Below are 13627 nucleotides of genomic sequence, written 5' to 3'. Positions count from 1 at the left end.
TCTGTGTATCACTATACGCTTGCTCAACGAATGCATGTTTTGTTCGTTTTAGGTTGCAATTTTAAAGAATTTAGTGATGTGAACGTGTTATGAATCGTTTTGTATCGTATGTTTCAACATGTCTACAAAGCCTTGCAAGAAGAGCAAAGAAGTAGAAGAGAATTCAATAGCACAAATACGGCTTTTACGGAGAAATAGAATGAATTCAATTATAATGGCTGCAGTTTGTTCTCTCTGCTCGCGTTTATATTTTTTGTAAAAATGTATAATATTATATCTTTTGAAACAATGTAATAGATAGAATGTTGGAATTACACTCCATCAATTGTATGCTTAAAGCACAAATAGTATAACGTGTACTCAGCCCAAATCAATGCAGCATGCAGCCTTACAGTCCCAGTTTGTGTAAAAATTTAAATAATTGATATCAATCAATACAATTATTGAAATAGTTAGTAATTAGAGTCGCACATGCATCACTACATGTAATGACGGTATCGAGTGATTCTGCTGTACTACAAATTCCTACAGTCTGTCACTAAATCAAGTAGCTTCGAAATTGTCCACTAAGGGGAACGAGTGCCAATTCGTACAGTCATCTGTAAATATAGATTTACTGCAGTGATTGTTAGTAAAACAGTACATTTTGCATGAATCCCAGTATACGCTAACTAACTTCAACACACTCCCGCACAGATGCATGAGTCATTAGGGGATTTCCCCACGGATATTATAATGCTCAAAAGGGGAAGACCGTTAGGAAACTGATACCGTTAGGAAACTGATACCGTATCTAGACAATAATAGAGACAGTGCAGAGTTGCTTCGTGATGATTGCAGTAACTGCTTACTTAGGTGCCATGGTCGACTATGTCAAACGTAACAAGTGGTCTTGCAACTGGAACCCAGTGGAATGGTCATGGTCTGGTTCATGCGTCTACTGGCGATAGACAGCAACGTTTTCAGCAGACTACCGTCTTTTCGTCTACATTTTAGAAAGTCGGATACTCGAAAATGATGATTTATCTACTTCGTACCAGGAAACTGATCATTAATTTTTCTTTCTCTGCAAGAGCGTATTCGGAAAGTCAGTCCCCAATAATTCGTTAGCTCTCTAGCGCCGCTTTGAGCCTTCACCACCAACTCTGTACGGACAACCAACACCCACACAAGTACGACGTCGTCTCTGCTGCATGGTCCGATCGAGTGGCGGTGAAGAGTCCTATAGCAGTCAAACGTCCTCTGAGCAAAGAGAGCAAACCCTATACTACGGTGATTACGAAGCTGTCTTGCTGGACATGTGCCTAGAGCAGATGCCAGAACTTCTGACAAGTTTACAAAACGACCAGCAATGCATGGAACAGTCCTACGGATGCCGTTGAATACACTGAAACCAGGAAACAACAAACCAGAAACTTGGATTTCGTGGACTGCAGCGCAGTTCCAGTTGAAAGTCCAGTTTCTTATTCTTCTTCTTCTACAGGCACACACTACGCGTGGGAATGTGCAGAGGACCTTCCCACACCTACAACCCTTGGGTGTCCAGTGTAATATATATATATATATATATATATATATATATATATATATATATATATATATATATTCGAGCTCCCCTTTAAACCATCTACTCTCACTATCATTCGTCAATCGCCACAGGTAAATAGTCTAAACGACTGATCAAAATATACATATATACATTTGCGAAAGATGTAACAACACTTTTGATTTTTCAGTTCCATCGAGCTCGTTATGATCCTTTCTAAGGGTTTGCTGAAAACTGAAAACAGAGGAACCAGTCGTTATTCAGGTTAAAAGCACTAAGCACAGTTGTCTTTTACGTGTTGCATACAAATTTACATGTTTCATGATTAGTTGGAAAATATGGCACAATGTGCTAAAAATGTGACTGTGACTACGCAATCTGTTCGTATTCTGTGTCCCAGCACAGCTACAAAGCTTTGCAGAAAAAGTGATAAAGAAGAACTAAGTCCATAAATGTAGAACTTTTGAGGAACAATATACATTTATGTCAACTATCTTTTTCTATAAACTGCCATGTGTGTTTTCACTTGTATTGTGTAGTCTGGGAGCTGCCAGACAGCAACTGTAACCGCACGACACTAAAGATATTTAGACTCACACTTTTGGAGCAAAATAGAACACATTCAAAGTTGTCAATAAAAACGGACATTATTTCTAAATATGTAGTCTAAACAAAAATGTTAAGGAAAGACAATAAAGCAAAATTACTGCAAAACCTTCCAAAGATAGAAATCATTAAACCATAAAATTTGTTTAAATGCATCAAAGGTTTTGTAATAGAAACTCTTTAGTGAGGAATAATCATATAGACTGAATTTGTGTCTGGAGAGCATGCATACATCAAGATCGAACAAAACCCCGCCAAAGGCGACTATTTACATTTCTATCACCAAACTATAATTCAACACTTAATTTTAATTAAATTATAATTTGAATTCTAAAAAATTGAAGAAAAACCAATTCATTATATAAACAGTTGTCGAAGAAAATAGGATGATAGGACAAGATAATGTTAGAGTCAAAATAGATGGGTGTTTGAAAAAAGTCTCATGTGACAACATAATCAATTAAACACGCACGACCCTAGATATGGGTTAGTATTCAAAATGTGCAATCAAATGAGACGAAAACAATCACAAACGAACGAGGATAATGTGCAAATCAAAAGTAGCAAAGATGTATATTAATAAACTTGAAACACTGTACGGTACATGTCAGAACTGTACGGATGTCTCAAAGAAGAGAATCTGAAGCAATGCTAATAGTAATGTTGCCTACATTGACTTGACTTAATTAATTAAGGGACTTAACTTGAATACCATACATAGAGACGTCTCTCCACCTTTATGGTAATCTTCAAAATTTCGAAATTTTCTTGTTCCTAAACTCTTGATCGAGCAACACTTTTGAATCATTCTAGTGCAAATTGACACTAGCAATTAACGTGCATGTGGTTGCATGAATCGATGCGCATCTAGTTGTGAAAAACAGCCCAACAGTCTGTATCACTAGGATTCATATAAAACAACGCTAGAACAATGATGTAACTACTGATTACAGTCATGCAGCTACTGATTGCGTTTGTTGCTTTCAGTTTTAGCGACCTTCTCAGAAAGGAAGCGGAAGGGCTGTTTTCATCTAGGGTCCTTTGAAACCGAAACAAAATATGCAAACATTTGTCAGTCAGACAAGTAAGTCTAAAGGGCTACGTAAAGCATCAATTTTACATTGTCTCCTACTTCATAGATGAATGTGACTGTGTCTGGAATGAGTTGAAAAGGCGAGCTGTAGAAACTTTGAAGATATCACTACACGTGACTGTCACAATCAGCACGCAGTCAATGCTAGGGACACGTGGAAAGAAAGTAATATAACATACCGACTCTCTAATAATGCTAAAGTAGCATTGAAAAATGACAAATATCTAGGGACACAAACTGCTGCAATAGTCTTGCAAATAGAATGATATCAAAAGATCAGTGCACATTCTATTGCATTAGCTAGAGTGCACTACACAAGTTTGACAAATTGTAGCTGCAAAAGATGCTCAATATATTTCATTGATCTGCTCAAGGGCATAGCCTGGCATGGGCTAGACAGGACTATAGCACCCACCATTTGTAGCCGTGACCTCATAAAATTCTTTAGATTCGTGTGAGGACCAACGCAGCATATAGTATACACACCACTATTTTTTCCAGTCTGCATCTGCCACTGATTCTACTGTGTGAGTCAATTAAAAGCCAACAAACGTAGGCGTGTCCGAAAAAAGGGTGTTTTCATAAAATGGGCGTGCCCCGTAGCATTGTGAAGTTTAGTCCCCCCATTCCTACAGGTCACGCTGCTCCTGGTCTGCACTTAAGGCGATGAAATTCTGGTAGTCGTGACTATAGCCTTTAGTGCGGGCTGGCGGGCAGGCAAGCATGCGCTACACACTCATGCACATGCACGCATGCGCTACACACGCACGCACAAGCACACACACACACACACACACACACACACACACACACACACACACACACACACACACACAACTTAACCGGCCTAACAGGTTACATATATATATATATATATATATATATATATATATGTACATCTGGATACATATATAGCCGTGTGTGTGTGTGTGTGTGTGTGTGTGTGTGTGTGTGTGTGTGTGTGTGTGTGTGTGTGTGTGTGTGTGTGTGTGTGTGTGTGTGTGTGAGTGTGTGTGTGTGTGTGTGTGTGTGTGTGTGTGTGTGTGTGTGTACAACGATAATTTAATTTACTAATATATATACATTATTGTTATTGGATAAACTCTTATTTGTAATCACTATCGATTGTTTATCTGTATACTATTACGTGTTTGTTGCTGAGATACTATTTAAAATATGAATTTAAATGCGTTGACGTTAAAAACGATTTTATATCTCATTACAACAACGTTAAAATCAGTTTTAATATTAATATATTCTAATAGTTAAAATCAAAATTTATAAAATAGAATTACCAACAATTGCACAATAACATGCATGCTGTCACAATGTCACAATAAATGTGTATTTTAGAAGAGAAATGAATATCAATCAATAAAATAATTACTATATTTGCTAGTAAACAACACATTTCCTAAAGTAATTTAGCTCTATAGAGATATACAATAGTTTTAACAAATTGATCACAACGTAGCAACACATGTCATACACACAATGCCAATTTCGTGCAATTGCGATTTTATTTCTATTCAGCCTTATCCACTGTGTGACCTTGTCTCTTTCAAGTCTATTGTTTGATCTGAAAAATATTGAGAAGTATGTAAAATTTAGGTATGAAAGCGCATCAAAAGTATTGCACTTGCAATTAGTCTTACATCCAATTTTCCTGAAAATTACATTTTTGTACTAACGTGTTTTGCAGCTGATTTCCAAATTTTGGGATTCTTCGTCGGAGGCTAAAGTCAGTCCGGTATGATTGTTTATGAAGAAACGTTAATTAGGGTATCACGTTCTGTGTTAGTGCTCGAGAATAGGCCTTCTGGTGTCACAGCAAACTCTGCATGTAAGCAATCATATTCGCGTAAGGTTTTAGTATCATGAGGTCTCGCAATCACAATCAATCCTGCGGGGAACTCGGTCCACATTACTTACACTTGCCAATAGGGACTTGGGTCTGTAGAATAAAGTGTCACAAATCTTTCGGAGTCACAGCAAACTGTTTGTTGTAATCCTACCTACTCGCGGGAGGTTTCAGTATCGTATGTCGTCTCGCAATCACGATCGAACCCTGCCGGGAACGTTAACGCTGGCTTACATCTGAGAGTAATGCTTTACACAGGGTCTTTGCGCTAGTCACTCCTCAAGAAGACGTCAGTAACTAGACATAGACATAATATATTACAGCATCGTTCCCTTACTAATTGAAACGTCCGCTAAGAAATTGTCCCTACCTTTAATTAGGGAATCTGGCTTTCATCCATATGACGAATGCGGGGTCTACTGTGGTGTACATAAGTACCTGCTTTGCGTCTTTCTAGGATTAGTCCGACCGCGTTTGCAGACGCCGGCAGTACAGCTCTTTGCCTCGCCTTTCAACTCGGTTATTTGACTCTCTGCTAATGCGTTTGGCGATCGACAATGGCTTTGCTAGCAGATTTGCTTGGCCTTCTAAACGAAACGACTGGCACGGAGAACGGCTTTCTTGGCCCCTCTAACTTCTCGATGTCTCAGCCAATCGCGATCCCTTCACAGTGTTGCTGGACCGAGAACGCAGCAAAGACTTCTTCCTACGGGGCACCATACCATTCTCTTTACCCTTCAGCTTGGGAAGGAGACACCACGGACTTAGGAAGTTGTCAGTTCTCCAGTGACGCCCAGAACTACTCCCAGCTTCAGTTCTATGATTGCAGCGCACATGCGTGGGGTGATCAGGAAGACGTGGCCAAACCCACCTACCAACACCAGGGCTCTCAAAACCAGTTCAGTTCAAGTCTCGGTGGCAGTGAGGATTCGTATTCTAGTCAGTCGCTCAATGCACAGACCGTGTACGGTAGCTACGACGAAGAATATCTGGATGACGTCTTTCATACACTACAAGAGTCCCCGCCCCTACAATTACAAAGGGTACAAACCACGGCACCGGATGATATTGTAAACGAAGAAGTTTCACTGACAGACCTGGACATGGCTATGCTAACCGACACCATCTTTTCGTCCGACGTCGAAGCCTCCACATTTCATTCTGCGTATGAACAAAGTGCGAGTAACGACGTCTTTTATGGCAGCTCGTACTTGTTTAACAGCCACAATTGCACACCTGAACTGACAGTCAAAGTGCCTACTATTAGAGTCATTAGTCAACCGCCAAAAGTAATACAGACCAGTACAAATAGCAAATACCATCAATTAACCAGTTTCTTTACCTTTGTTTCTTTCAGGCCCACAGAGCTCGTTACGAAAAGGAAGCAGAAGCCGGATCAAAAGGTTTGCTGAAAACTGAAAGCAAAGAACCGATTTCCATTCAGGTAAACAACCTCTAGACCTGATCTAACGCCAAGTGCACCTGTCTCTTAGACTTCAAACATGTCTTGTAACTCTAGCTGGACAATGTGGCCAAAGGAACTGGAGATCTCACTGTTACAATCAGTGCAGTGACTCTTACAGGGGTCAAACACCCTTACATCGCTCCATCCTGCTTTGGCCGTGGTATGCCTTCCAGCTGGAAAAGAGATGCAACGAACCGAACTGTTTCAACAGTGTTGCGCGAGAGCGAAGGTTACAGGAAGAGGTAACTCGATAATACTTTGCACTGCATGTGCTATGGCGTTCTAATATATGCTTTTTAATTTTTACTAGTCTGTCGTTCTTGGGAATAAAACGAAACAAGTTAGAAAACATTGACTTGAGATCACACAAGAAAGAGATGCTTGCCCAGTTTTGTCTCAAGTTTGAGATAGCAGTTCCTTTTGGGTCTGGATATATTACTCGGGCAACTGCAACGACGGAGCCTGTTCGCATTCTGTGTCCAAGCACGGCTACGAAACTTCGTAAAATGAGCGAATAAAACGGACGGAGTTCCTAAAGTTGCTGCTGATGAACAAAACTAGTAAATTGCAATTATACTAACTATATACTCTTTGATTTCATTTTTAACTTGTTTGCAATTTAACCCTTTGACATATTTTACATTTTGATTCGATGTTTTGAGTGCTTTGAGCATTGACATGACTTGAATGTAAGTCTGTAACTCTATATACTAGTATGTACCTTTTTAGTTTGCTCATTTGCTATGTTACTATTTGTATGAAAACGTAATTGTTTGAACACACAGTTGTACTGAACTCTTTTGGTAATTGTAAAGCATATATGCGTTTAGTCTTACTGATGATTGACCAGTCTTTTGCAGCGGCAGATCTAGGTCATTTCCGTTTACCTAAACATATATTAATGCACTCTTTTAGAATCAGTTGGAAAGTAGGGTTTATATTGAATGAATGAATGAATTTAGTGCTCCTATTTTATATTGAATGATATTGTGGAGTGCCTAGAGTCATGCATCTCCTACGCACTGTTCCTCCACGGATGGTCTCTTCTGTGGCCAGTCAGCATGACAAAGAAATCAATACTACGTTTGAGAACATCGTTGGCAGGAAACTAACAGCCAGACAACAGTAACAGCTCACGTTGGCCATCAAACATGGCGGCTTTGGCCTCTCAGCAGCTACAGAGACCGCCAGTTCAGCATTTGTGGGAGCCTGGGCCAACACACTGAGCAACCTTCCAGATAGAGAGCAGAGGCTCAGTGACATCTGCCGTGGTCTCACGGAAGACTTGGATTTACCAGCCATATCAACTACACAGGATCTGAAGGATGCTTTGAACGGTCTCCATACAAGTGGCGTCAGTATGGTAAAAGAGTTACCATCTTTGAAACTGCTTACTGCAAACCAAAACATCTTCAATCCAGACTGCAAGCCATCAGAAAAGACAGACAGTTTCAGGATTTCCTACAGTCCTGCAATACCAAAGAAGACCGCTCAAGGCTCATCAGCAGTAAGGGTCCTTTGGCTGGGAAATGGCTTGAGGCAATTCCTTGTTCGCAAAATTTTAGTCTTACAAATGCTCAGTTTCGTACTGCAGCTTTTATGCGACTTGGAGCGTCCCTTCCTCAGTTGAGTAGTATCAAGAAATGTATCAACCAATGTGGTAACTTACTAAGGATGTTGATCAGAAAGGTTACCATCTCCTAACATGCAAGTTTGGTTGTGGCCCCATTTGTCGTCACGATCACTTTCTGGACAGCTACTACGACATGTTGCGGTCTGTAGATTTCCGTTGTAAGAAAGAGATCACGGCTCAATACGAAGGCAAGCAACGCCCTGATATTGCAGTTTAATAGAACCGTCAGGTAAAACAATTTCTACACCATTTCGCACCACCTCCAAGTCGTTCACCAAAGGAGTCATAAAGTCATTGATATGCAGCTTAAGTTCAGATGGACCTGGTATAATACCTACCAAAATAGTCCACCTCGGTTTCATCCGCTGTTAATGACATGTTAGGTAAGAACTGACATGAAAATAACACCAACTTTATATTGTGACGGGAATAAGAACAAAACCAATCCACATTGAGACTCAACCCAACATTGAATTTCTCACTAAATGGATGGCCTCTATCGTCCCTCAACTGGCGCCATACTCTTCCATGCCAGACATCCCATATTCCTTTACGTAAGGCAAGAGGCACACTGCTTGGATCATCCAGCGGAGCATCAAGCCAATCCACAAACTGTTCTTTCTTGAAAAAGTCTTTAGAAGTTCTGACGGAGGGCAAAACCAAAATGTCTTGAAAGGTACCCATTTGAACTTTCCTAAGCTAAGTTGCTTCTTGTAAAGAAGTGGCTCATTGCATACTTTTATATTAATTGTTTGTTGGCAGTGTTGTTCAGAATGATCAAGTGAATTTACCAACTTGTAATTGTCAAAGATATACAAGTGCGAACACCCTGGACAGATAACGTAATTGACAGCTGATTTTGAACGTTTACTAATCCTGCTACAGGCAAACAGTTTATGCATTGTAGTAGGAAATGGGGTTGCTAAGGATGAGTTACCACATGCTAGTAAGACCACAATATTTCCTGAAGAGGACCATCACTGTGCTACAAACATAGTACTGTAACTGAAGTTTTAGCAGCAGCACGGCAAGCCACTGACTCAGAGATAGGTAAGCATCATCTTCTGATGTTTGAGAAACGATGGAGACTGCTGTGGATTAACGTCCTTTGTCTATTTTTAGGAGATTAACCAGAAGAAACTGCTTGTGATTCTTCATCTATGATATCATAAAATGTACCTTTCATATCGGATTCATCAGGTATAATTATTACTCTGGGTGGTTTAGTGTGAGTAACAGCCAAGTCAACCCTAACTTCAACAGATGACTTCTGAGTCTGGTTTGTTGATTCCTCATCATACTGAAATATGCCTTGAAAATCAATGAAACTGGTATCCTGCCCGCTTGAAGCTCCATCATCTGATGTCTCTGATGTTTCAAGTACAGGTGTTTGTTGGGTGTTCATATCAAACTCAGAGTCGCTTGATGCGTTCTGGTAGAAAAAGCTAGAGTTACCTGATATCTGCATACATGCGCACTCACTCACACACACACACACAAACACACACACACACACACACACACACACACACACACACACACACACACACACACACACACACACACACACCACATTCCGTGTCATCCATACTAAACAACCAATTCAATGTAAGAATAAATATATGCAAATGTAGGCACTAAATTTAGGTGTACCTCATCGCCTACATGATCAACTCTAGCAGTCTCTGACTCTTGTTGTACGCCACAGTTTGCAGATTGTTTGATAAAGCTGACCTTGGGTAATTCTGCCAGAAGCACTTCACTTTCCACTAAATCATATAAAATGCACGTTTATATGTATTGCTAAAGACATAAAAAGGTTTCAATATCTTGTTCCCACTGTAAGTAGGCAACAACCAGATGATTCAAATTTATTCAACTAGACATAGTGGCTGTGTTCACACTACAAAACACTAGATAGCGTTTTTGATGACTCACCAGCAGTTGAGTCATGATTCCTAGATGACTCTGTAATAACTGTACATGAGGAATAACACAATCGTTTAGAGAGCAGCTGCTAATGATGATGCATGTGGTATCCAATTTGCGAACGATGATGATAAAGCAAAGCTACCAACACATTGCTGTCGAAAAAGAAGTGAGTTTTCAGATGAGGACAGCAGTATATGAGTAAAAAGATTATATAGCATATATATAGCAGCATGACTTTCACCTGTAACAGTGTCAGGGTCCCCAAAGAAAATAGTAAAGAGCAGTAGTTTAGTGAGGCAAGTAGCAGATGACTTTGGAAAGAAGTTGATTCAGCTAGCTCACATTCAGACTGAGTTAGAAAGAGAAAATTACTTGTTCGCATCTACTGCAAATCTTGGCTTGGCCACTCGTAAACATGGCTAGACGATACCGTAGTGTGAACACGCCAGCAGTGTGGGCAGACAAGACGGACAACGAAACCGGGAGCGATCATACAATAATGATCATACATCAAGAAAAAAGCATACATTGCTGCAGCGTTGTCCACTTACCTGCTGTTCATTGTGACTTTTCGACGTTATCTGGCTTCGAATGTCCCATTATACCATAGGCACTGGTGTGTATTGATCACGTAGACCTGGCTACCAGCTTGCATCCACGGCAGCTATTTCAAGAGCGCCTTACCCCTTTGGAATCATCAGACGCTACAGCTGCACCTGTCCCCCACAGCTGCCTCTTTTTCTTGATTCCATGTAGATCCGACACAACGTTCGATTTCACACCTCCACGTGATTTCACAACCTTAGAGGTGATGCTAACATACCCAATCCCAATTTGAGCACACTTCTGCGGAACAGTTTGGTCGGCTACAGAGAAACAGTACGTGAATGCTTTAGACCTGCAGGGTCTTTGCGCTAGTCACTTCTCAAGAATACGTCACTAACTAGACATGTATAGACGTAATATATTACGGCATCGTACGCTTACTAATTGAAACGTCGATTCGCTAAGAAATTGTCCCTAGCTCTAACTAAGGGAATCTGGTCATTGTCCATATGATGCATGCAAGGTCTACTGTGGTGTACATAAGTACCTGCTTTGTGTCTTTCTAGGATTAGTCCGACCGCGTTCTTAGACGCCAGCAGTGCAGCTATTCGTCTCGCATTTCAACTTGGCTATTTGACTCTCTACTAATGCGCATGCGTCTGGCGATCGACAATGGCTTTGCTAGCAGATTTGCTTGGCCATCTAAACGAAACGACTGGTACGGAGAACGGCTTTCTTGGCCCCTCTAACTTCTCGATGTCTCAGCCGATCGCGATCCCTTCACAGTGTTGCTGGACCGAGAACGCAGCAAAGACTTCTTCCTACGGGGCACCATACCATTCTCTTTACCCTTCAGCTTGGGAAGGAGACACCACGGACTTAGGAAGTTGTCAGTTCTCCAGTGACGCCCAGAACTACTCCCAGTTTCAGTTCTATGATTGCAGCGCACATGCGTGGGGTGATCAGGAAGACGTGGCCAAACCCACCTACCAACACCAGGGCTCTCAAAACCGGTTCAGTTCAAGTCTCGGTGGCAGTGAGGATTCGTATTCTAGTCAGTCGCTCAATGCACAGACCGTGTACGGTAGCTACGACGAAGAATATCTGGATGACGTCCTTCGTATACTACAAGAGTCCCAGCTCCTACAATTACAAAAAGTACAAACCACGCCACCGGATGATATTGTAAACAAAGAAGCTTTACTGACAGACCTGGACATGGCTATGCTAACCGACGCCATCTTTTCGTCCGACGTCGAAGCCTCCACATTTCATTCTGCGTATGAACAAAGTGCGAGTAACGACGTCTTTTATGGCAGCTCGTACTTGTTTAACAGCCACAATTGCACACCTGAACTGACAGTCAAAGTGCCTACTATTAGAGTCATTAGTCAACCGCCAAAAGTAATACAGACCAGTACAAATAGCAAATACCATCAATTAATCAGTTTCTTTACCTTTGTTTCTTTCAGTCCCACAGACCTCGCTACGAAAAGGAAGCAGAAATCGGATCAAAAGGTTTCCTGAGAACTGAAAGCAAAGAACCGATTTCCATTCAGGTAAACAACCTCTAGACCTGATCTAACGCCAAGTGCATCTGTCTCCTAGTCTTCAAACATGTTTGTAACTCTAGCTGGACAATGTGGCCAAAGGAACTGGAGATCTCACTGTTACAATCAGTGCAGTGACTCTTACAGGGGTCAAACACCCTTACATCGCTCCATCCTGCTTTGGCCGTGGTATGCCTTCCAGCTGGAAAAGAGATGCAACGAACCGAACTGTTTCAACAGTGTTGCGCGAGAACGAAGGTTACAGGAAGAGGTAACTCGATAATACTTTGCACTGCATGTGCTATGGCGTTCTATTATATGCTTTTTAATTTTTACTAGTCTGTCGTTCTTGGGAATAAAACGAAACAAGTTAGAAAACATTGACTTGAGATCACACAAGAAAGAGATGCTTGCCCAGTTTTGCCTCAAGTTTGAGATGGCAGTTCGTTTTGGGTCTGGATATATCACTCGGGCAACTGCAACGACGGAGCCTGTTCGCATTCTGTGTCCAAGCACGGCTACGAAACTTCGTAAAACGAGCTTATAAAACGGACGGAATTCCTAAAGTTGCTGCTGATGAACAAAACTAGTAAATTGCAATTATACTAACTATATACTCTTTGATTTCATTTTTAACTTGTTTGCAATTTAACCCTTTGACATATTTTGCATTTTGATTCGATGTTTTGAGTGCTTTGATTATTGACATGACGTAAGTCTGTAACTCTCTCTATGGCGTTTTGATGACTCACTCATCAGCAGTTGAGTCATGATTCCTAGATGACTCTGTAATAACTATACATGAAGAATAACACAATCTTTTCGAGAGCAGCTGCTAGTGATAATGCAAGTGGTATCCAATTTACGAACAATAATGATAAAGCAAAGCTGCCAACACAATGCTGTTCAAAGAGAAAGGAGTTTCAGATGAGGACAGCAGTATATAAATATAGCATATATATAGCAGCATGACTTTCACCTATAAAATTCAGTGTCAGGGTCCCCAAACAAAATAGTAGAGAGCAATAGTTTAGTGAGGCAAGTATCAGATGACTTTGAAAAGAATTTGATTCAGCTAGCTCATCTTCAGCATGAGACAGACTGAGTTAGAAAGAGATAATTATTGCTTGTTTGCATCAACTTCAAATTTTGGTTTGGCCACTCGTAACCATGGCTAGACGCTACTGTATTGTGAACACGGCCAGTAGTGTGGGCAGACAAGACGACAACGAAACTGGAAGCGATCGCACAATAATTATCATACATCAAGAAAACAAAATCATACTTTTGCTGCAGCGTTGTCCGCTTACCTGCTGTTCATTGTGACTTCTCGACGTCACCTGGCTTCGAATGTCCCATTATATCATAGGCACTGGTGTGTCTTGATCGCGTAGA

At 40.9% G+C, this 13627-nt stretch overlaps 2 protein-coding genes and 1 long non-coding RNA gene across 3 annotated transcripts; 2 read left to right on the top strand and 1 right to left on the bottom strand.

Annotated features, from left to right (window-relative positions):
* Nucleotides 1-5557: 5557 nt before the first annotated feature.
* Nucleotides 5558-7366, top strand: LOC134191450 (uncharacterized). Its single transcript, XM_062660066.1, has 4 exons — nucleotides 5558-6395; nucleotides 6464-6550; nucleotides 6626-6813; nucleotides 6882-7366. Exons 1-4 carry the CDS (start codon nucleotides 5664-5666, stop codon nucleotides 7087-7089), a joined length of 1215 nt encoding a protein of 404 aa, XP_062516050.1. The 5' UTR covers nucleotides 5558-5663; the 3' UTR covers nucleotides 7090-7366.
* A 1697-nt stretch (nucleotides 7367-9063) lies between these two features.
* LOC134191441 (uncharacterized) lies at nucleotides 9064-11044 on the bottom strand. The gene is made up of 3 exons (XR_009971788.1): nucleotides 10688-11044; nucleotides 9858-9973; nucleotides 9064-9636 (listed from the first exon to the last, which is right to left on the bottom strand). It is a non-coding gene; the product is annotated as an uncharacterized LOC134191441 (long non-coding RNA).
* A 189-nt stretch (nucleotides 11045-11233) lies between these two features.
* On the top strand, nucleotides 11234-13049 carry LOC134191440 (uncharacterized). Its single transcript, XM_062660061.1, has 4 exons — nucleotides 11234-12086; nucleotides 12155-12241; nucleotides 12316-12503; nucleotides 12572-13049. Exons 1-4 carry the CDS (start codon nucleotides 11355-11357, stop codon nucleotides 12777-12779), a joined length of 1215 nt encoding a protein of 404 aa, XP_062516045.1. The 5' UTR covers nucleotides 11234-11354; the 3' UTR covers nucleotides 12780-13049.
* Nucleotides 13050-13627: the final 578 nt, after the last annotated feature.

The sequence above is a fragment of the Corticium candelabrum genome, chromosome 15 (genome assembly GCF_963422355.1).
Source record: "Corticium candelabrum chromosome 15, ooCorCand1.1, whole genome shotgun sequence".
Lineage (NCBI taxonomy): Eukaryota > Metazoa > Porifera > Homoscleromorpha > Homosclerophorida > Plakinidae > Corticium > Corticium candelabrum.
This window is presented reverse-complemented; position numbering and strand designations above follow the sequence as displayed.

What these genes read in the sequence shown, in the direction of transcription:
- LOC134191450 (XM_062660066.1), top strand. Translation starts at nt 5,664, where the DNA reads ATGGCTTTGCTAGCAGATTTGCTTGGCCTTCTAAACGAAACGACTGGC. An exon ending in AAGAACCGATTTCCATTCAG is followed by an intron (nt 6,551 to 6,625) that starts GTAAACAACCTC and finishes TTGTAACTCTAG; the next exon opens with CTGGACAATGTGGCCAAAGG. An exon ending in AGCGAAGGTTACAGGAAGAG is followed by an intron (nt 6,814 to 6,881) that starts GTAACTCGATAA and finishes AATTTTTACTAG; the next exon opens with TCTGTCGTTCTTGGGAATAA.
- LOC134191440 (XM_062660061.1), top strand. Translation starts at nt 11,355, where the DNA reads ATGGCTTTGCTAGCAGATTTGCTTGGCCATCTAAACGAAACGACTGGT. An exon ending in TCATTAGTCAACCGCCAAAA is followed by an intron (nt 12,087 to 12,154) that starts GTAATACAGACC and finishes TGTTTCTTTCAG; the next exon opens with TCCCACAGACCTCGCTACGA. An exon ending in AACGAAGGTTACAGGAAGAG is followed by an intron (nt 12,504 to 12,571) that starts GTAACTCGATAA and finishes AATTTTTACTAG; the next exon opens with TCTGTCGTTCTTGGGAATAA.